Consider the following 24,014-nt stretch of genomic DNA (forward strand, 5'->3'; position numbering starts at 1 on the left):
TCTTTTAATCAGTCAGGTTTTTCTCATCCTCTAGAAAATTGGTCTAAGATAACTCCAGTAAAAGGGTTTGTGAGATTACTCAGCATGTGCCTAAATCTAACTTTCATCTCACAATTCTTTGTGCTGGCAATGTGTCAAACAAGTTGGTTTGTTTAACAGATTACTTTTTTAAAAAACTTTTGTACCACTTTTATCATAGTACTTCCTTTTATATAATGTCTAAGTGCAAGTCTAACCTTGATTGGCAAGGATGAAGATATTTTAAAATAAAATGTCACAAATTCTTCCCATAACCCATGCATAGCTAAATTATTCTTTAATACCACCCTCAGAAAAAAAATGCAAACAGTATGCTTTACGATCTTACATCCTTGGAACTCAGTACTTAATATTTTCCCCACATTTTTAGCACCCCTCGGTGCCTCTTACATTCATTTCTTTCAGAAATGCTAAATGAAGTAATATTGTGGGTTTGTCTGATTTCTGTAGTACAATTAACAAATAGAAGTATCTTGGTTTAGGGTAAATTTGGGAGAAAATTTTCAAAGAGGTTCTTTTAGAAAACAAATTTAAGCATCCCCAACTGGTTCGGGAAAAGATTTCTTTGAAGAAAAGTGGAAAAATTTGTTTATTTAACAGGCAAAATATTCACTAGCACAGAAAATTAACAATATTAAACAATAAAACTTCTTGTCACTTGGAAGAGATGGCAAACTGAGGAAGTCGCCGTTGTGGGCTGTAGCTGGGCTCTCAGTCTCTGCTCAGTCCCTCCGGAGATGCCGCAGCCCAGGCCAGGCCCTGGTGGCCACAGCTGTGAGCTCCTGGAGGTCTTCTGGGTTCTTAGTCTGGAGCAGGTTTGAACAATTCCAAGAAAAAGAAAAACCACAGTCTAGGGTAGTTCTCTGCCTTAGCTAGTTAAAAACTAACCAAAAGCAAAGGAGAGCTCTGTCCCGCCGTCTGTCCGTGTGGCAGAAAACACAGTCCACTTGCGGGGCAGCAAGTGCAGTTTCTGGTAGCAATCTCTGCACTTCTCTCTCTTCTTTTGCTCTTGGAACCAGTCTTAAATGTCCAAAACTTATTTTGGGCTAAACAGATGAATGGGGATACAAGCATCATAAAGAACAAGAAGCTCTCCTAATGAGGAAGATTTCAGGCCATACACAATTCTTTAATTTGGGGAATATAACCAATTACTGCAGTTCCACACCATGACACTTTTTCTCTTCAATCTATATGATAAACTGCCTTTAAAATGCATTGTTATATATTTAAATGTAGTAAGCTTCAGTAACATTGCAGCATCTATATTTTCCCAACCTTATCCTCTTTTGAGCTAACATGCTGTTGGATATAGTCAGTGTAATTATTCTGCTACTGGGAACAGGTATCCTGCACTTCTCAGCAGAAACAAAAATGCCATCAGTAAGAATATATGTCTATTATAATAATGTACTATCTCTCTTCTAATAACACCGGAAATCCAACAGCACCAAGGCTCAGACATGTTTTCTGCCATACATATGAATAGATTACAAGATCCCTGTGCTGCATTTGCACACATACATGCTTATGTATATATAATCCCAAACATGAGTAGTTCTTTTTAATAAGGGAATCAGGGATATATATTATTTTTTGTTATAAAAAATAAAGAAAGAAAACCAGGCCCCAATAGTTCTAATAAATAAAATGAAATTACTGTACTGAAAACCATACTGAAAACCACAACTAAATTCAGCCAGCTTCAGTCAGTTCTGCAGACATCCACAGGCATGGGTGGCCCATGCTGGCAGAAAAAATATATTTTATGCTAAGAAGTGATCTCATAATCAAGCTAATGAGTAGCCCAAATCGGCGTCTACTGCTATCAGAAGTATTATTGTCCTACAGAATCAATCAGTAATTATTTCTAACAGTATCCATGTAGGATATTCATATAGGATATTCACATATATCAATTTAGGTACCTTTAGATTTTGTTTTGCAATTTGAAACAAGCAAACAAAAGCCCTAAAAAGTAGAGAATAGATTTTATACATACATGTATTGGATATGTGTCTGCTGTATAAAACTGTGGTTCCATATACTTTGGGAAGGTATTGTTTTACAGCTATGCCATAACACATACTGTACTAAGCAGGGGGAGAAAAAAAGAGAAAAAGAAAGAGGAAAAAAATGCATACTTCTTCATTTTAAAACTGAGTATGCATTTCTTTGTTGCTAGCTTGAACTCTGCCTGCTGTTTACGGCTGATCTCTGAAACGAGACTCAGACAAGTGTTCCTGTGTTAGGCAGCTTTCGTCTTCCTTTAGAGGAAACACACCCGTTCAAAACCAAACCTGCATGTTATAACACTGCAGTCCCTGCTCCCCTTCCAAATTATATTTATTGTCTATGTTTCCTTTAATAATTGAAGTCTGTGAAAATATACCTAAACAAACTGAGAACTGCCTCTAACCAAACCCTATCTCTTTGTGAGGTAAATTATCCAAGGCAAGCAGAGAATGGAAATCAGTTTAGGCCACAAAGTTGCAAAGATTTATTTATGTGCTAACCTGAAGCTCTGTGAATAGTCCTGTTGACTTCAGAGGGATTACTTATAGTCCATGAAGTTGAGCAATCTGCGTAAGTGATTGCAAAATTGAAACCTTAGATAGACTGTAATTGGATTTTGAAAAAGGCTCAGAAACTGAATACACAGCTATAAATCACATGTGCTCCAAGTGTTATAAATCACAAAAAAAAAAAAGTTTGAAATATAATTCTTTTTCTTAGCACTTCAGCTGTATGAGGGCTAATTAGTGAATAAAATTAATTTTAAATTTTTACAGATCATTAAATGTAAAGCTCCTGAAGCATGTCATATAAGTCAAAAGACATGAAACTTTGACAGAACACTTTTATTTACTTTCTTCTTACAACTTCAGTTATGATAAGTGAATTACCTGTATGACACTGTGAAAGGAAGTTTATCAAAATATTAGATCCAGGTGAAGATCAAATATATAACCTACAAATGTGTCTGATAATTAGGAAAGAAATGGTATAAAATGAGTGCATTTATTACAAGCCATATATGCTTGATATTTGGAGAGGACACGTGCTTTTTTTAATTAGCTGTCTCTATCACTGAGTTCCTTGGCCAAAGCCTCCTGATAAGGAAAAAAATTGTAGCCATTGGTCAAAATGCTTGTAACGAATCTTGTTTTAAATTGAAGCTATTTATTCAGAAACCAATCTACTACTGCTGCAGCAATCAATGTGTTTTCCTTGGAGTAGAACTACTTCTGAGCTACTGGAAGACTGTTGTTAATTGCCTGTAACTAAATGATTGCTGTGCTTCTGGATGTAACTCGCTGGCACTTGCTCGTTTGTTGTGTTTAACAGAATGCCTGTCAACCTCAGGGTTGGCTGAGTAATTTTCCTTTACTATTTTGTACATTCAGTCTCAGCTCCTTAAGGAGGGCCAGGTCTGTAATGTGAGCAATGCAGCACTGAGGCTAACTAGATTTTAAAAGGTTTGCGCTTCTCATATCTTGCTTCTGATGTGGAATTGTGATGAAATTGAATCTTTTTAGTATGCAGCCTCTAAAGGAAACTTGAAATTTCAGCAGGAAAAACAGATCACACTTCAAAAGGAGTGTAATGCTTGCTGCAGCAGCTGTGCCCAAATCATGCTGTAAAAGGCGGAATAAAGCAGCAGAAAAAAATGTTATTGTGAAGGTAGCCATGAGGTGCAACCTTGCCTCTACTCTTTAACTTGACTTTAACAGTCACTGCATCATTGTTGAAACTGCTGACAGACACATCACTGACACCCTTGGCACCCACTGAGCATTTTTCAGGAGAAAGCTCTGCTAGGGAGGAGCCAGAGCACCTTCCCCAGTTCATGTTGGGAAACCGAGGCACAGAAATATGAAATGGCTTCAGTCATTTAGGGGCCAACAGCAGAGACAGGACTGAGTCTTCTGTTTTTTCCACCTTCAGTTCAGCTCAACACTGAGTAACACTGTTCCTAAAACCCCTGAGGCATCTCAGAGCCAGCCAGTGGCCTTTTAGGGCACAGTTCAGCATCCTGCAGACAGACAAACCTGAAAACAATAAAACGGGTGTGACACTGAGCCCAGGCCAATCCCCCTGCCTTCCATGGTGCTGCATGGATGTGGCCGTTCCATTTCCAGCACTTCCCATTTCCAGCTCTTCCCACTTCCAGCACTTTGGGGCCAGCTCAGGCAGCTCATGGGCTGGGTGTAAGGATGCAGCAACCTGCTGGGCTAATCACTGCCCCTCTCTGCCTCTGAACCCTGACAAACTGCACCCAAAACACAGAGTGAGCATGTGCTGATGGGTGCTGTCCAGCACAGAGGAAAGTACAAGCTGGCTCTGTTAGATCAATAGACCATGAAACTTCCTTTGCAAACAAATCTGTTTAAGAAAGAACCACTGCATCTCTGTACCATCACGATGGCGCAGCACCAACACATGAAAAGGTAATTGCTAATATGTTTCAGGCTCACTAGAGAATTTTGTTGTTTGCTTTGATGGCCTAATTAAGGGCACTTTCATGTGCTTTCAGATAGATTTTACTGAAGGAAACATAAAGGCATAATCTTACTTTATGAGGAAACATATAACTAAGAGGGACTCTGATGGCAAAAGTGATGCAGTGTATTAGTCTGATTTCATGCACAATGACAGAAAACAGATGAATACCTGCAGTTATTTCTTTTCATTTAATATAAAAATCATCAGTTGAGAAAAAACTTCTGTTCTCCCGTTGTAAAGTTTTTCTTTGCCTTTAGTGAGTCATAACAGCAGGCACATAAATAGAGTATTTTGCACCTAGCAACCCGAAATATTAAAGCCTTTCTTCTAGTTACCATTGAACAGCTGCATCACCTGTATTACAAAATGATAAACAGGGTATAGTAAGCCAGTGCAGAGTAATTTCCATTTCCATTTATATTCTAAAATACTGCATTACTTGTTTATGCAAACCATATTTTATTGAATGTTTTTAATAACATTTCCCTCTCTGGACCAGAAAAGTATTGGGAGTTTGAAATAACCATGCCAGTCTTAAAAATATCTAACACAAAAGAGTTTCCAGCACAGTTTTGGAAAGAATGACATGGAATATAAATGCCTTTTTATTTTATTTTATTACACTTTTAGTGTCTTTTAGAGAGCAATGAAATCTTCTTACAGTTGCCTCATAATAATAAAAAAAAAGGTGTATGATTCTCAGTAGATGCTGTCAAATAAATGCAATTTTCAATTTTTTCCTCTCACCTTTTATTTCTCTAATTGAATTGTATTGTGCTGGATTATTAAATCTGCACAACCACACACAAGAAAGGTTACTCCAGGTCCACACTACTTCAGCCAGACAGAAGCTGCCCACCTGAAGAGGACACTGTGAAAACAACACTTGTTTCAGCACAGATCTTTTATGAAGCAAACTCTGTATCTTAGATTTCCAAGATCTGGTGTTTTATCATTCCTCAAAACTGAGTGTTTTGGAAAAGCATGGAAGGTGTTCAGACTTGCCATCTAGTGATTCCAAATTACAAAATTGTTAGCAATTCTCTTCCTCCCCTCATTTTTTGACACTACCAGTTTTCAGTCAATGAGCAAATGAAAAGTAACTAAGCTCTGTGACCTTCCTTCAAACTGGGGGAGGCAAAAGTCCATGGTGGCATATTTCCTTTGGCCTGAAAAGTGGCTACACTGCTGGTGCTGGGCACTTGTGGTGGCCACAACTGACCACTCCCTGTCCTCCATGGTGATGATCCCAATCCATCCTGAGAGCAGACACAGCAGAGACACCCAGGGTCTGAATGGGAATGTCACAGCAGACAAACCAGGACTGTTTGCTAGGTTTACACATTAGCTAAGCCCAGAAGTGGAAAAGTGAGAGTAAAATGCGGACCTCTGGGAAAATGTTAAAAATATTAGCATAACTGAGATGTGAGGTTGTATGGTTCCTTGGATAATGTGTCTTCACATCTCTCAAGTGTTTTGTGAGGTTTTTAAATTATTTTTATTTTTATTTTGGAAAAAATAATAAAATCCTTAATCTTGTCCAGTTTGCCCACATCCTGTTTGTATATGGAATAAAGGAAGAGTTGATTTTGCATTACAGTCCTCAAGAAGGAAACATTCGCCTTTGTTTTCACTCTAAGTCAAATGGCAACATTCATCTAGGTAAAGCAAACTGTGATCTACAGAAAGAAAAAAGGAAGAGAGTTACAAAATATATCACACATATTCACATATTCATAGACAAACACACGCACACATTCCCAGCAATTTTATTTTTTTTTTTTACATAAGCAATTTACATATAGTGTATCAGAGGGAAAAATAGCTTGTTGAAGAATAAAATCCCCATCAAACAGGTATTCATTCAAGGGCTTTATAATGAAGAAATACATAAATAACCCATTATTCATTATTTTATTTTAATGTTTAACAGAAATGCGAGGTCTGCTGCTAATCTTTCTGTGGTTTGGAATGTGGTTGTTACTGCATTTTGTAATTCTTTGCAGAGCTGATGTACACAGTTGAGCTTGCTGGTGGCCTTGGTGCTATTCTGCTGCTGCTTGTTTGTTTAGTGACTATCTACAAGTGTTACAAGATAGAGATTATGCTCTTCTACAGAAATCATTTTGGAGCTGAAGAACTAGATGGAGGTAAGGCAGATTTCCTACTTTCTAAGAATATCTGTCTTTTATTCCTCTCCACCAAGGCCCAAATTTCATTTCAGTTCAAGATGTGTTAACAACTGCAATTTTAGGTGCTGACTTGAATATACATTCTTCATACAGCACATAAACACAGTCACTGCTGAGCTGATGTATGTGCTGCTCTCTGGAGCTCCAGAAGACACCCGTGTCTTTTAGATTTTTATTCCCAACACTGAATGTAAATTGCCAACATCTGTGCATTAAAGATTTTCACTTCCTGTCAGTACTGAAAGCCAGCTTTACTTCTCTGTGAGCAAGGAGGTGTTTTCCCTAATTGTATTCAACAAATAGGTAGAGGTTGAAGTGTATCTCAATTTACTGCTTGTTTAAGCTGATCAGTTTCAATAAACTGTACTGAGTGTTTGGGAATGTACTAGTAGTTCATTTGCTTGAGTTCATTTACTTAATCACTGAGCAGGCTGCAAATGGTCATTCAAGTTGTTCTGTGATTCAAGGACATCCAGCCTAAACAAAAGTAATCCACAGTATATGCATCAGCTCAGTCAAACATATACATGAATTTTCATCTTTACCTTTTTGTGGACTGAAGGAAAAGTTCGTCTTTGTCTCTAGCTGTACTAATCAAAATTGTTGTTGAACAGCAAACTGGGCTGGGCTGCAGGCTCTGGTTAATTAGATTTGGTTTCTTGGGTCAGAGTTCCTGATGTTTTGGGCTACCACTATGTCTTTGGTGATAGGACCTTTTTTTCTGCAGAAATACTAATAAAAGGTTTTTTTACAGGTCAAGATAATAGCCTGTAGGCAGAAGCCAGTGTGATATATTAAAATAAATATGTACTGATAAACAAGTGGTGGCTAAACCTGTCACTAATAAGGGAAAGAGTAGTTGCAAAATTACAGGTTCTTATGTAAGACTTCCATAATAAAATCACTAGGGAATGACCCATTTCTGCCTCCCATCTAAAAATGCACAAGGATTCAAAATAGAAAATGCTCAGAACAACAAGCCACAGAACATCAGAACATTTTGTAACCTTCTACGGGATTTACAAAGAGATGCATTAATGTAGCAGCTCAGTGAGGAAAGAAGTCAGGTTATTCTATTTATTTTACCAAGGAGGAAACTGAGGCCCAGAGGGACTGTGAGTCATGGAGGATTTTGACAGACACCTTTTTTTACAGAAGCTGAGATCCTCTCCTATCCACAAAGTAGCTGCCAGTTTAAATGTGCATGCTTACTTCCATAAATTATTTTAATTTAATAACAGTCATATTAGAATATGCAGAAATAGATACTTAAAATAATCACTGCTTAGATAGATGTAATTTAGTTTTTTCTCTCTTAGTATCAGTAATTCTTGCTTTTATAGTTGTCATTTATCATTTTCTGAAATAATTCCAATTCATTTGAGGACTTACTCTGCCAGGTGTTATACTCTTGTCTCTCTCGCTTGTCCCATCCCAAACATTGGTCACTTGGGAACAGCAATACTTGAATCATGGATTTTAAACATCAAAAAAAGTTACCTCTAAAGGATACTGTTCTGTGATTCAAAAGGAGGAAAACCAATATTCATTTTATCCTTCTGAGCAAAGATCATTGTTAAAGAAGGTCAAGCATGGATTTTCCTTAGAAAATATGGGTAAACACTGATAACTTGGGTGCTTAACCACAGCAATATAAAAAGAAAAATGCTACTTACAAATTCCTAATGAAAACATGTAGCTTCTACTGTGTTCAGTATGCTGGCAACAAGGATAAAACCCATTGTGCTAATGAAGTGACTGCAGCTGCACATTTCACTCTGTCTCTTTCACTTACACTCGTACAAAAGAAGGAAGATGGAGAGAAAATGTTCCAAGACAGAAGACCAAGTCATGGCTTGTGCAGTAATAAATTGCAGACATGCACCGAGATCCCTTCCTTTGGCTTAGTTTGTTACTGACAGACACAAAATGCTGAACTCTAAAATCCTATTCTAACCACATCTCCTGCAGTGCAGCAGCAGAGCGCCCACGTTCTATTCATAATTTACACCATGTTCTGTCATACTTCAGGACAGCATGGAGATAAGCAAACATCAAAATATCACAGCCTTTTTTATGTGCACTGTATTGTACCCAGAGAGGATTTGAAACACTTTAAAGGTGAGGTCCAATTAAAATTTTCAGTTGAAAATCTCTTTTAAAATTCAATGCTTCATTTCTTCCCTGATTAGAGAACAAGCCCTTCAGGATGTCAAATCTCATCACAATTCTTTTTTCCTTTCCAAGCCTTAGACACATCAGTTTTTCTGAGGCTAACTAACATACGCACTTTTGTGGGAGGCATGAGTAAATTGTGAGAAGTATTTGAAAACAAAGTATTTAACCTTTACCGCTAATGCAACCCAATTTATTACTTTCTGTAGGGATACTGCAGATTAAAGAAGTGGTCGCAGCTGTCGATTCCTCATTTCTCTAACTTACACTGTTGAATTTCCCAGTGTTTTTTCTCAGCCTAAGGACAAGACTCCTTCTGTTTTTCTCTCTCCTGCAGACACTGCAGCTCAGTCCTGGGAATGGGAATTGAAGCCCCCTTTCATGTTTTTGTGGTTGATTCCCTGCCTTTCTTGCTAATTTAGAATACAGTAATATTGCTGCTTCTCCTCTCACTCCATGCCTGTGTTTTCCATCTGTGTGGGAGCTGGTTCCACACCAGGGGATGGGGTGATGGACACCGCAATGTGTCTTTCAGTGCAGAGGAGCACAGGGTGCCCCTGTCCAGTCAGGGCCCTCACTGTGAATGTCTGACAGCTCCCCCAGTCACTGCAGCACAAGAGCAAGAGAAACACTCTATCCCTTGGCAAAGCAGTAGCCTTTTTACCTGCAGGTGTTTGGCATGACCTTGCATCTCTGAGCCATAACTCACCACTAGTGGTTTGGTGTCCAGAAATTTCCAAATCTGTTTAAGAGGCAAAATCAAGTTCAAGATTTTTCCACACACACAGTAAAGATGATAGCTTGAAGTGTAATGTAAACAAAGAAATGTCCTGACTGTTCTGAAAACAACCACATTTTCAGAAATAGATACTTCACTGGGAACTTGTAAGGGCTAATCTTTGTCAAATGTCAGGTAACCTTTTTAGCTTTGCAGCTTTAAACTTAAAAGCCTATTTTAAAAATAGGCTTGTCTAAAGTATGCTTGTCTATAAAGCACACTTTAGGGACTAAAATGATACTAGTGAAAGCCACTTTTAGAAGTGATGATTTCTTCTGTTTTGTTGTACATTGAGCTCCAACAAAAGAGATTTTATACCATGTTCATTCTCTGTGTCGCTTTTTAGCAATGGCTTTTCATGTATTTTTTACTTTCCAAGGACCTTCTCTTGCTGTTGTTCCCAGTTCCTAAACTACTTTACAAAAATAAGTATTGTACTTTAACTGACAGAGTGAAAATATAAATAGCCATTTACAAGTACCTGCAATCAACACATGCCCTGACTTCTTTCTGGCTTGCACTCTGTGACCTTAAAAGCTAATTGTATCAGAAGAGACATTGCTACCATATAGAAATCTGTTTTTTATCTAAATATAAACTGACTTCCAGGCACCCTGAAGTCAGTGGAAATTTTCCCATTATTTTACCTGGGACAACTTTCTCCTTTTACTTTTCCTGCTCCTCAAACTGTGCAAGGAGCAGTCCCCAGGCATGACAGCCACAGTGAGGGTGGAGAGGAGAGTCACTTCTCTCAGAGGTGCAGTTATGATCCTGTCTCAGAGTGCATAGGAGGCTCAAAGTGAGCAAGACAGCTGGTTTTGACTTTTTTTTGTTCGCCATTTCAAGATCTGAGAGTTTCAGTGCACATGTGAATGGCTGTATGCCAGTTTTAATTTACATTATGGGTAAATCCAGAAGTCTTTGGCTAAAAACCATTGGACATGGTCAGATAAGCAAACATACTCAAAAACATGTATTTGTGTTTTAGATTCTAGTTTCAGAGGCAAGACCATGTGGTACAACTAATAGTAGAAACAGTTTGCAGGGATCTGCTGCTGCCATTACCTGGGTAGATTTTTAACCTTCTAAATTGGTGAAAGTTATTCATCAAGGAATTAGCAAGCAAAGGTGAACACAATCCTAGCAATCCTTAAAAGAAAAAAAAAAAAAAAAAAGAGAGAAATTAAGAAATTTTACACTAGGAGGCTGGCAGAAACAAGTAGTAATTGAAGACAAAATCTAACCAAAAGTGTTGAAAATAGTTTCCTAATGAAATTTACATAAATATCCTTTTTCATGTCTATGCTGACAAGAAGTCAAGCTTTAGGCTCAAGAAAAAAAGACTGTAGGTGACTGATAGCTAGAAAGTTAGAGTTTTGTTTAAGAGCTGAAGTGATGACATTCGCAATGACCCTTGATGCCTTTAGGCTCTATCAGCTGTTTCTAAAATATTGGTCAGAAGCTCACTGTGGTGTCCTCAGTTTTCTCAGCTCTCTTTGCCATGGAAACCTTGTTGAATTGAAGGAGACCATGGCCTCTGTGCAGCTCTGCTACAGAGAAGGCACTGGGCCCAGGCCTGGGGACTTCCAGTTCTGGAAGAGGGAAAGTGGCTGCTTGCTTGCTTGTTTGTTTGTTTGTTTGTTTGTTTGTTTGTTTTCTACCACATTGCTGAAATAAAGAAGTAAAGCAAAGTGCTTGTAATAAGATTAAAATGTGCCACTGCTGAGCTCTCTCAGTTCCGGAAATCTTGTTGGATTCGGTACATGACATCTATAACGTTTCTTGCCTGGGCTGTTTCCCTTTCATGAGAGATGAATTTGTGCTTCTTGCTGAGGGAAAGAAAATCAATGCTCAAATTAGAAGATTGATGAAACTGGTTCTTCCTTGTAGTTCCTGTTGCACCTGGGAGTCCTTATGTAATCATGATTTTGTCCTTGCTATTATTTAGCTGCAAAAGACTAGTAGGGTTCATGGATGAACCTGTGGGGATGCCCAGATAATGTCTTATTAACTGTGCCGGACAAGAGCAGGTAAGAAATACTTCTTGTGGTTTCCTGGGTTTCATCTCAGTGAAACTCTTAAGCAGCAAGGAATGGCAGTGCTTTAAGATTCTTCAGGTTTCTGTGTGACTAAGTTATTAACTTTCAAATATAACTTTTACCATTGGTTTAAGCACCACCAAAGCACTTGTGTTAATGATTATGCTATTCAGGTATAGCTAGACTGAAATTACTGCTGAAGTTAGTGACTTTGCAATTACTGAATCTTCCCTGGGGATGCACAAAATAAGTTTGCAATAGCAGTCTCACCACTCGTTTATATGTTCTTATTGGCTATTGGCAAATTGTGAGTAAGAAATCCTGCTCTATGAATATCAATTTAAAATTCTATTAAAATCACCTTAGAAAAATGTAGCTCTCTTCTTTCTCTTGTTTGTTTGTTTGTTTGTTTGTTTGTTTGTTTTCTACCACATTGCTGAAATAAAGAAGTAAAGCAAAGTGCTTGTAATAAGATTAAAATGTGCCACTGCTGAGCTCTCTCAGTTCCGGAAATCTTGTTGGATTCGGTACATGACATCTATAACGTTTCTTGCCTGGGCTGTTTCCCTTTCATGAGAGATGAATTTGTGCTTCTTGCTGAGGGAAAGAAAATCAATGCTCAAATTAGAAGATTGATGAAACTGGTTCTTCCTTGTAGTTCCTGTTGCACCTGGGAGTCCTTATGTAATCATGATTTTGTCCTTGCTATTATTTAGCTGCAAAAGACTAGTAGGGTTCATGGATGAACCTGTGGGAATGCCCAGATAATGTCTTATTAACTGTCCCAGACAAGAGCAGGTAAGAAATACTTCTTGTGGTTTCCTGGGTTTCATCTCAGTGAAACTCTTAAGCAGCAAGGAATGGCAGTGCTTTAAGATTCTTCAGGTTTCTGTGTGACTAAGTTATTAACTTTCAAATATAACTTTTACCATTGGTTTAAGCACCACCAAAGCACTTGTGTTAATGATTATGCTATTCAGGTATAGCTAGACTGAAATTACTGCTGAAGTTAGTGACTTTGCAATTACTGAATCTTCCCTGGGGATGCACAAAATAAGTTTGCAATAGCAGTCTCACCACTCGTTTATATGTTCTTATTGGCTATTGGCAAATTGTGAGTAAGAAATCCTGCTCTATGAATATCAATTTAAAATTCTATTAAAATCACCTTAGAAAAATGTAGCTCTCTTCTTTCTAAGCATTAGTGGTTGCAAAAAGGGATTTTTCTCTTATTTAATTACAATTTTATTGCTGGAAAACTGCTTCTTTTAACTCTTCTTGTTTATGTTATTTATTTACATCTGAAATGCAATTCAAACAATAAAACCTCAATTTATGTCTCCACTGAATATGGGACTTTCTAGATTCTGTACATGAAATGTCCTAATTCAAAGGAAAATTCCTTCTTTTTTGTCTCTTCCTAATTCACAGCATCTAAAGTGCCTGTGTAATTTATGTTATATATATATATATATATATATATATATACATATATATATGTATATATATATATATATTTAAAAATTAAATATTACCAAGATCATCTTTGGATTTCAAATTAAGAGATTATTATAGGTTAAAAACTTTGGATGCAAAGTAGAAAAAAAAGAGACTCCCTTACAACTCAACATTGCTCAATTGCACAAGAATGTGAACTATCACGAGGAATGCTACATTTAAAATATACTATGCCATGGAAAAATTTGTGTGGGTAGTTCTTAATTTTTATTAACATTAAAAGGGCTTGACATTTAAAAATAATAGAAAATGTTACATCAGCAACAGTAAATAGTGTGAGGAAAAGTATAAGTATTTTGAAAGACCTAGGATTTGAGTGTTTTATTCAACTCAGCATTAAATGACATTTTTTTCATTATATTAAGGATAACCGCTATCCCAATGTATATATTAAATGTAGCCCCCAAGATAGTGAAGCAAATACAGATTAAGAAATGCCATAATTCTGAAGAAACTACAGTCTCTGAGAAATTTTGAAAGGTTCTTTGTAACATTTCCTGAATAAAGCATGCTTTTTTAAGACAAAAGTTTCCTGTATCAGTTTGACTCCATCTCCCTGCAGCATTGAGAAGGATCCAATCTCCTGTTTCCCCTTGAAATCCTGAAACAATGAGTTCAATCAGCGCTTTGCTCCTGACTCCTGTATGAGTATCTGAGTATTTGAGGGGAGAGCACGTGCTCTGCTGGAGGACAGGAGTCAGCTGTGCAGTTCCCTGCTGATCTGGAAATGGAAGATCTGCCCAGCCTCGGTGGCTACACCGAGCTGTGGAGCAGCCTGTGCACGGTCAGCTGCCTCCACTGCACTGAATGTGTCTGAAGGCTCTGAGGATTCCAGGATGCACAAGACACATGAGCTAACTCCATCATGTAGGTCTCAGAGCTTCATTAAAATAAGGTTCATTATGAAATACAACATTGTGGGATTTCTCCTTGTTTTGATCTCTTAATCTGTCATGTGCTAAAATGTATAATGCCAGCTAAAATTCAGAATTTGTCACTGGCTTGAGCATGGCTGATAAGAAGAAAAAAATTACTCTAGAAAGTTTTTTGGTTATTTTTTTTCATTTTTCATGATGATTTTTCTGTCCCCCATTAGCAGGAATATCTTCAATGTTTAAGTTTAATAAATCCTCAAAGGCCCAAACTGCTGACTTCTTGCAGTGTAACATGGAAATCATTAGAAAACACATACATCTATAATGCAAATTTGGTGTTAAATGTGTTTGGTGGTCCCTGTAGAAGAGGAAGTTTTATCTTTCTTTCTGTAGGCACCAGCTTATCATTTCTTCATGCGTAGCTCTTAAGAGAGTATGCATACAGATGAGTTCTTAGATGTCTGATAGCAATTTACTTACCCAAAGATCCCATTTGCATGTGAAAAAGTAGATGTATATAGAGTCTGGGTTTCATTTTATGCTTACACTGAGCCTTTAAGTAACTGCTGCTGAGCACACCCTTGGAATAACAAGAAGCATTTACAGCTTCATCCCCTAAAAATTTATATCACTTCTGCTGGATTAATATTGTAGGAAGTTACAGGGAGTATGACAGCATACTCTGCATTTAGATGAGTACCAAAAGGAATGGGCAAGATTAAAGAATGCATGTTCCAATGATGCAACAGGTGCTTTGCCTAGAAACCTGGGCCACTAAGTGAAGTAATCTTTCCATGTGTTATTAATGAATATGAGATTTGACCCTCAGTGTTTACCCCTAAGATCTATCTAAACCTGTGGCTGAGGGTAGCTCCATGACCATTGCTCACTTACATACTTCTCCTTTTCAGCTCCATAGAATGGTTGAATCAATAGGACAGTTTGTAACTCGCAGTTTGTTTTGTCTGGAGTCTTGCAGTGCTAGTGGCTTGGGGCTGGCTGAAACATTTGTGGACTGAATGCATCACACCTTGAGCACAAGCTGCATTTGAGCTCATTGTGATGAACTAATCCAGAGCTTCCCCATGCCTGATGCCCGAACACATCTCTGCAGATATACCCTAGACCCCCACCATTCTTTGCCCTACAAATACTAATAAAACTAGGAGGGAAAGGTATTTTCCCTGCAATACAGGATGATGCAGCTGCAGTTAGTGGAGATGCTGAGATGCTGGAGCCTCCACGATATGAAAAATGTGTACTTTGACTAAATGCATAAGTGTAATATTGCATATGCAATAAAAAAATGTCATTGTATTTGTTTTGTTTGTTTTTTTTTTCCTGTGGCTATAACAATGCAATAATAATATCACACAAAACTTGTGCAGAGCACAGAATGAGCACATGGCCATTTCATGGGTTTAGAAAGTTTAAAAGTAGTAACAGTACAACCACATTTGTTCTGTCATCTGCAAATATTAATTAGCATAGTGCACATGGTTCCTCAGAAGGGAGAGAGGACTGCTCAAGATTAGCACCACTCCATTAATTTCATTTACACTCTTTCCATCCACCCTACAGCTGGCAGGTTTTCCAAAATAATGCTACCAGACTACAAAAAGGTGTAAAATTAAGAAAGGAGGTGCTCAATAAATAAATGAAGTCAGCATTGAGTGAATATAACATTACTTATGACACACATTATTTAGAATATTCAGTCAGATCTCTTTTATAAGCAATTGATATTCCTGGTAGTCTGTTCATAATGTTGTCAAGAGAGTTAGAAGGATGTTAACATTTCATTACTCTTGTCATTGATTTTCCTCTTCTTTCTTCACAACAGAAGTCAAAACGTGACCTCTTATTCCACTGAATTAGTTCCAGAACACTTGGTATTATTGACCTCCTAATGAAAATTAATGGCGGCTCTTTTGATTCAGTCTTTCAAGTAGGCACACCAAGCACATTTAAAACACAGGCATGGTTATTTCTCATACTGAAGTAACACACTGTTAAGTAATGAAATGTACATTAATGCAATATTAAATTTGCAAATTTAAGTGCACAGAATTCAAGAAATTTAAACTGCATTATCAGGAGATGACGCTGGAAAGATTTAAGCTTGGCAATAATTTCAGACCTGGAGAGTTAAGGGGTTTTACAAGGAATGCTATATGTACACTTAGACCATTCAGCCTCAGGTCCTAAATTTATAGTAAAATTCTGGCAAGACTGAAATGCTTTTACTATGCAGCAGAGAAATTTACACATTAGCCTAGATCTTTCCATGCTCTTCATTCTCCTTTTATGCTAGAGAAGAATGCAAATTCTTCTCAGTAATTTTTGACTTTTGACTCATGAGCTGTCACCCTGCAGTTGAATGGATTTCCTTCATCCAGATTCTTACGTAAACTAAGTTCTGTCTATGCATATGGAACCTTTCTTCCTTGCATCTGTGTAACTCAGGATTATCTCTACCAGGTGAAACAGGAAAGCTGAATGGATGCATATCTGGAGACTGGTTGAAAGCTTGCCATTTTATCAAAACCATTTCCTCTTCCTGGAAAATTCTCCCAGAAATAATACCTGGGAAAATATCTGGGAAAACTGCTAGAATAAGAAATAAACTAACTTAATTTCCCTCTTTCCTTAGACAACAAAGATTATGATGCATATCTATCTTATACCAAAGTGGATCCTGACCAGTGGAATCAAGAAACTGGAGAAGAAGAAAGATTTGCTCTTGAGATTCTACCAGATATGCTGGAAAAGCATTATGGATACAAGTTGTTCATACCAGACAGAGATTTGATTCCCACAGGAAGTAAGTAATGTCTTTATTCTCATGTGATATTGAAGGAGAACATGAGTGATTGCAGTGATTGTTTTAGTCTTGTTTCTATACCTACTCCTTCAGAATGTCATCTTTTCTCCCATGCCTCAGAGAATGGTGAGGATAAGCCACAAAACATTAATGTGCATTTCCCAGATATGAGGAAATTTATTATTTAGTAATTGTATTGTTTTAATTGAAGGTAAAACAGTGCAGAAAGGGGATGCAAAAGTAAAGGAAATGAAAGAGACTAACATTTTTCAGAGTTTTTGAGAAATTGCATATCTAGGAATGAATACCAAGTTCTTTCTTTTCAGTTCCTTAGATTTTGTTTGGAAAGATATCCATGATTCTAGTATTCCAGTGAGTATTACAGAACTCACACATCAAGGAAAAAGCTGTGTTTGGACTAAGGCAATGGTTAAGTAATAACTTCTACACCAGAAAAAAGTAGTGAATCCTGTCAGTGTCCACTGCAGACAATTGTGTAGTGGATGTACTTGATCATTCTCTGAGACTTAAATTGATTCCAGCTGGTACAAGTAGATCTTTTTCATGTTCCTCTCACATATTCCAACATAACTGCAGTAATATTTTGTCAGTTGCTGTAATATTCTCCATGACTTCAGTGTGACCATATAGACAGTGACTAAGTTCAATACCTTTAGTGAAAGATGAAAGAAAGGATACTTGATGTAGACAAACAATATAGAACATCAAACAATCTAATGGATATTTTTTAAATCTACAGCCATCTAAACTCTAATTTACAGGAGATAACAATTTTTATGAGTGTGTGTGGCAGGGGCATGAAAGAAAAACAGAACCTAAGCTTACCAAAAAACTTAGAGTATCATTTGGATTTGAGACTGAGGTCCTGAAGCACATGGCTGCTGCTCTGTTGTCTAACTGGGTGACGTTGCCTTTTTAAAATCGTGGTGGACATATTTGTTCCAATAGCAATATAGATGATACAAGGCCACAGCTCATGAAAAAACACTCAGAATCCATAGCACGTGTGGGAATAGATGTTTTGCAGGATCACAGGATGGCTGAGGCTGGAAGGGGCCTGGGGAGGTCATCTTCTCCAGCCTCCCTGTTTGAGCAGGTTGCTCAAGATCATGCTCTGCCAGGCCAGCCTGGCACATTTATAAATGATGTTTTTGCATATTTCAGTGAGATCTTCTGGGAGCAGGGATTTGCCTCCATTGTTTCTCTCCAGTTTATGAGACCAGACTGTTTCCTTAGATTGTTTTTTGAGCAATTGTTTTATTTTGTAGCCTACATTGAAGACGTGGCAAGATGTGTAGACCAAAGCAAGCGACTGATTATCGTCATGACTCCAAGTTACGTGGTAAGAAGAGGTTGGAGCATCTTTGAACTGGAAACAAGGCTTCGAAATATGTTAGTCACTGGAGAAATCAAAGTGATACTGATTGAATGCAGTGAACTACGAGGAGTTATGAACTACCAGGAGGTTGAGGCCCTAAAACATACCATCAAGCTCCTCACTGTCATTAAATGGCATGGACCAAAATGCAACAAGTTGAATTCCAAGTTCTGGAAACGTTTACAGTACGAAATGCCTTTTAAGAGGATTGAACCCATGACAAACGAGCAGGTTTTAGATGTCAGTGAGCAGGGGCCCTTTGGGGAACTGCAGACAGTCTCCGCAATTTCCATGGCTGCTGCCACCTCCACTGCTCTTGCCACTGCCCATCCAGACCTGCGCTCCACCTTTCATAACACATATCATTCACAGATGCGCCAGAAACACTATTACCGGAGCTATGAATACGACGTACCTCCTGCCGGCACCCTGCCTCTTACCTCAATAGGTAACCAGCACACCTACTGCAACATCCCCATGACACTTATAAACGGGCAGCGGCCGCAGACAAAAACTAACAGGGAGCAGAACCCCGAAGAGGCTCACACAAACAGTGCCATACTGCCCCTCTTGCCACGGGAGACCAGTATATCAAGTGTCATTTGGTGACCGACATGCAAGGGGCTGTCAACCCCCTTGAGTAGGAGCAGAGTCTGCAGTCTGGTGCCTGGAACTACATCCTCGACTGCTGCTGTTAAACATGCATTACAATCGATAACAAACGAGGAAAAACAGGGTCTTGTACATATGTTTTTTGCAATTTCTTTGTAGCATCAGTCTTCCTGTTTTACCCATGTCTCTTCCCATTCACATTTTTGACTTTGTTTTATATGTCATTGGAATTTGTATATTTACATTTTTTTTAAATGAAGAGACTGCTGTATAGATAGGAAACTTTTTTGCTTCATTAGTATAGTTTTAGACTTTTTGTTTGTTTGTTTATAACCTCTTTTGGGAATGCTTGGACAAAGCTATGTTGATATCAGAAGCACCATCCATTTTGTTGGCCTGCCTAGCCATGCCTGCTGCAGCTCACCTCTTTTGGAGAGTTTTTGTTCTTAGAAGGACCCCACTGCTCACTGAGAGCTCCAGTTTCATTTCTACTCCCGTAATGTGCACTGCTCCTTCCCTGCCCTTACAAAGGCCCCCATTTGGGGTAACACTACAGTCTGACCATCTAACATGTAACTTGGTAGATACCTGTCAAACAAGAGAAAATACCCAATCTGTATTGGTTGCTTCACAGTAGTCACTAGAGTGTGTAGAAACTATAGCCGGTTTGGTTTTTGCTTTCTTGGGTTTGGTTTTTTTCCTAATTCTTATTTTAAGAATGAGTTGGTTGTATCCCTTTTATAAATATAAAGGCAACCCTATTTTTAACACGTCCTGGAAAATTATTAATGTGGTTGTGGATTTTATTTTTTAAGCACTCATTTTTTTTCTTTCTCAACTTTCAAAATCTTGCAAATAACATTTGCAAATGTCAGGCAAGTAAGACAAGTGAGGCAATAGACACTGAAATGCAGAGTCCTGCTGATATGTACAGTGATGACTTCCAAACCAAAGGGGAATAAAAAAGACAGTATTGTAGATGGTTTGTCACTTTGTATTATAGAAAGTGTTATTTTCAAAAAAAAAGTAAGAGCAAAACATTATTTTCCTGTGGATTTCAGAGTCCCTTGTATTTTAATGTTCCAAAAACTGTATTTGCTTTAAAATTATATATTCAAGATTAAGAAATCTTCTTTCATTTGGTTTTAGCTTGTAACAATAAATAAAACTTTATTAATTTCAACATGATTTCAGTAAGAACTCAGGCAGAACAAAATGACGTGATTACCAGAAATATAACTGTTTTCAGAATATACTTTATTTATACAAAATTAATATTTAAATCAGACCTGGAAGTATTAAAAACAGTTTATTCACTTTAATGAATAAATAAATTAGTTTTATTTTTATGTATGATTCCATCTTTGAGGAGTTGCAAATAATGCATGTACCATGACTGACAGGGAAGAATAAAAGCCCACCACTGTGTTTACATCCAGACATCTTTGAGACAAACTAAATAAGCACCTTGCTCATACTTATGTTTTAAATAACAAAAAGTCCTTTCTGGTTTTAGAAGGAGAGAGTAGAGGTGCAGCTCTGCAACAAATTCAGGCCAAGCTCTCTGCTAGTCCCTGCTGGCAGAAGCAGAGGAGTTGGAGTAGAGTTACTGGTTGCAGCACACTGTCACAGAGCCATGGGTTTGATTTACCCTGGCAGAATCATAACTGGTGTCCTGGCAAACAGGCCTTAGAGTCTATTTATGTAATTAATTAGCTTTAGGTGTTTTTATGGCAGCTGAATGATATTGCCCAATATAATGGATGTCGTGTGGTTTGCTCATCATGATTGTCACAACAAGAAAAGTAGAGCTTATAATTTTGGTCTTAATGAGAAGTGAGTGGAGAAGCTGCAGTTTTGGGGATATTTGTGGGAGCAATCCAGAAGTGACAGTGTGGGAGGAAATGACTGTGCTTCTGTTGTGAAAGTCAAGAAACCTCAATATCTGCATAAGAAGCTAATAGACCTTTGAGGTGTACACTTTTATTTTGCTTTAAATGTTTATTTCTCTGAGATTAAGCTCAAGTCCTTTTCACAACCTTTTCTTTATTATAGTGTCTCTGGACATGTGCCAAACATCCACAAAATGGAAATTAGGCTGCCAGGTCACATAAAATTTTAAGGGAACTTTGCACATTTGCTTTAAGAAAGCTATTATTTATTTGCTCTTACAGACACCTGTCAGGCACTGATGGCATTTTCCTTCATTCATTTGGATGCCTGTCCTGGTTTTGACTGGGCTGAGGGGGGAAGGGGACGGGTTGAGTGAGTGACAGTGTGGTACTTAATTTCCATCTGGGCTTAAACCACAACAGTCCCAAATATCCCGGGATCCTCTGAAAGCAATGCATTATTTTTTTCCCCTTTACATGCCCTGGTGTAAAGACTGGGATGTGGAATAAATTTAGGATGTAATTATTTGACAATTGGTAGGTCTTTCCTTAGGCACATGGGAAGTACTTTTCTGTTCTTCTATTTTTATGCACTTTGAATAGCATGATTCAGGGATTGACAAATACTATTTGATATTCTCACTACTTAAAGGAAGTTTTTCTTATAATGTTTCGTCATAATATTAAATATAAGAAAAAACAAACAAACAAAAAAAAGAGAAACAAACCACAAAACCTGAAGTGGAGAAGTTGTCTGTGGCTTTAGAAGCATTCCTCCTTAGTATTCCTCTTCTGTGAACAGCTCTGTGTGGGGAACCGTGAAGGAAAGTGTTGTGTGTTCACGTGCTCTATGTTTGACAAAAATTCTGTTGGAATGCAAGATAAAATGGAAACAAACAAACAAGCAAACAAACCAAAACCAACAAAAATTGTCATTGCCCTAGTGCTTAGGCTCCATCATTTTTGGTGAAGGTGTTTTGATTTTTGACAATGCAGCCTGAAATGTGCATGCAATAGCCACATATAAGGTTTAGCCATAAGCAAATAGCACTTTATTTTTAAAAAGGCACAGTGTGATGATCAGAAAAACTTACTCTGCCTGGTCAGTAACTTTGGGTCTGTATGTGGATTCTATGCACGTGAATTATCCAAGTGTGGTGCTCTGTCTTTATTAGGCTCTCTCTAATCGTGGTAGTCCATGTTATAAAAAGACTCTTGTCACACAGCTTGTATAAATTCAGTATATAGGTTCTCCAGAGAGCATATATAGCTGGAAAGAAATAGGAGACTGTATAGAATGCAGCTAATGATTTTGAAGGCAAAATGCATTGCTGGGTCTGATTCTGTTCTCAGTTACAGCACTATGCTTTCAGAGTAAATCAAATAAATCTGAATGAGTGCAAGATTGATTTGTGTGGGAGAAGAAAATTGGAAAAACAAAGAGAAAAGGAATTCATATTTGCAGTCTGTGACAAGCTGAAATACTGGCTGCAAGGAAAGAAACAGCAAAATGCCTTCTGGATTTTAGTGGGGACCCAGTTCTCACCTGGCAGCCAACATCAAACACTTTCAATATTATCTGTTTTTCAGAGTTCAATATTGTTAGGCTTAGATGCAAACTAAGATTTTTTTATTTCTGCACAGCTGTGAAAACCATGTGTATTTCACATAATGGGTGATAATCAGTTCCATAATAGTCAGAAAGCTTGTTATACCCACCTGATCAAAATTCACAAAATTTTATTTGGGTATTGTACATTAATGACTTATTTAAATTATAGATAGAGCAGTAAGATTTGGGGAAAATGACCTAGTAAAAAGGATTCCTTCATTTTTACACTAAAAAAAAAAAAAAAAAAAAAAAAAAAAGAAAGAAGAAAATGTCAAGCTAGTAAGCCCAAGGAGAATTTAATTAAAATCCAAAGAAGGAAGAAAAACCACAGTAGTAAAGCTCAAAAATAGAGCAATGGCCAATGGATAATAAAGGGTTATGGTTTCTTTTGTCATGCAAAGCTCTGTACTCTGGCTGACCTACATCAAGCAACTGGCTTTTTTGGAGGCCATCCAGAGAGATCAGCAGCACAAATATGTCCCTGTATGTCTAATACACTTCCGAATTATTTTGTACTTGTTGATAGTCCAGCACAGAGAGATTTTTGTTTGTCTTCTATTGTTGTTATAAAGAGGATGGCAAAAATCTGTCAGCACTAAAAAAAATGTCTGTAACAGACTTAGTTTATTAACTAGAGTAACTATATTCCTTCACTTCCACCCCCTATCTGGTCTGCTGTTATTAAGACCCAGTTGAGAAATAGGTTAAAGTGGCTGGTAACAGAAAAAATGTAAGCAACCTCATAACAATGAGTTTCCTTGTATTATGAGGGTTGCAAGTTCCCTTGCTTTTTTTTTTTTTTTTTTTTTTTTTATAAGCACATCTCTTCACCTCCTAAATAGCCCACTGAGTAGAGGTTGAAGAACACTATTGTGTCTTTAATTTCAGATTCACTGAATTTAGCATGGATACTGAGCTGTTGTGATGTAATTCTGCAGGGCCATTTTCCTTTGACTCTGTCCCTATCCTCCAAGAAGACACTGGCAGCATCACACTTCGCCAAACAGCCTTGACTTGATGTTCCAAAACTCAGAGTTGTTGCCCCCTGGGGAGCAAAAATGATAAAAATGTTTCAGCTTTTAAGTGTTTTCCTTTTTTTTTTTTTTTTTTTTTTTTTTTTTTTTTTTTTTTTATAAAGAAGTGCAAATGAGAACAGGCAGCTGCACCACATGTCTATGCCTGAGAAGCTCCACAGAGGGGAAAGTGTGTTCCTGTGCATGGAGGAGGAGGTCATGGGCCCCTCTGGCCTCATGTTTAGTTACTTCTGCGTCAGGTGGGTGCAGAAGGAACCTCAAGGTATCACTACTGTCCTACCTGCTGTAGGCAACTCAGGGAAGGCGAGCAGTAAGTTGCTACTGATGTTAGTGAAAATAAGCATGAGAACTATCAGATGTAGAGGGACAGATACCCTGTGGCAAAGCAGCTGGAAGAGCAGGAACAGCTGGCAATATCTCCCATTTGCTCCATGTTCAGAGTAAACTCCAGCACCGAGCACAGGAAGAGGTCAGCTTGCTTGGTTAGTGTGCAGTCCACTAAATGACAGCTACAGGAAA

General features: G+C 37.8%; 1 protein-coding gene across 1 annotated transcript in view; it reads left to right on the forward strand.

The window, feature by feature from the left end:
* IL1RAPL1 (interleukin 1 receptor accessory protein like 1) overlaps positions 1-18,954 on the forward strand; it is a 578,609-nt gene extending 559,655 nt beyond the window's left edge. The window contains exons 8-10 of the mRNA XM_041472402.1: positions 6,552-6,695; positions 16,776-16,946; positions 18,236-18,954. Of these exons, the coding sequence (XP_041328336.1) occupies positions 6,552-6,695; positions 16,776-16,946; positions 18,236-18,954 (1,034 nt within the window). The remainder of the gene's footprint in view (positions 1-6,551; positions 6,696-16,775; positions 16,947-18,235) is intronic.
* The last annotated feature ends 5,060 nt before the right edge of the window (positions 18,955-24,014 follow it).

This window comes from Pyrgilauda ruficollis, unplaced genomic scaffold (genome assembly GCF_017590135.1).
Source record: "Pyrgilauda ruficollis isolate IOZ18807 unplaced genomic scaffold, ASM1759013v1 scaffold29, whole genome shotgun sequence".
Taxonomy (NCBI): Eukaryota; Metazoa; Chordata; class Aves; order Passeriformes; family Passeridae; genus Pyrgilauda; species Pyrgilauda ruficollis.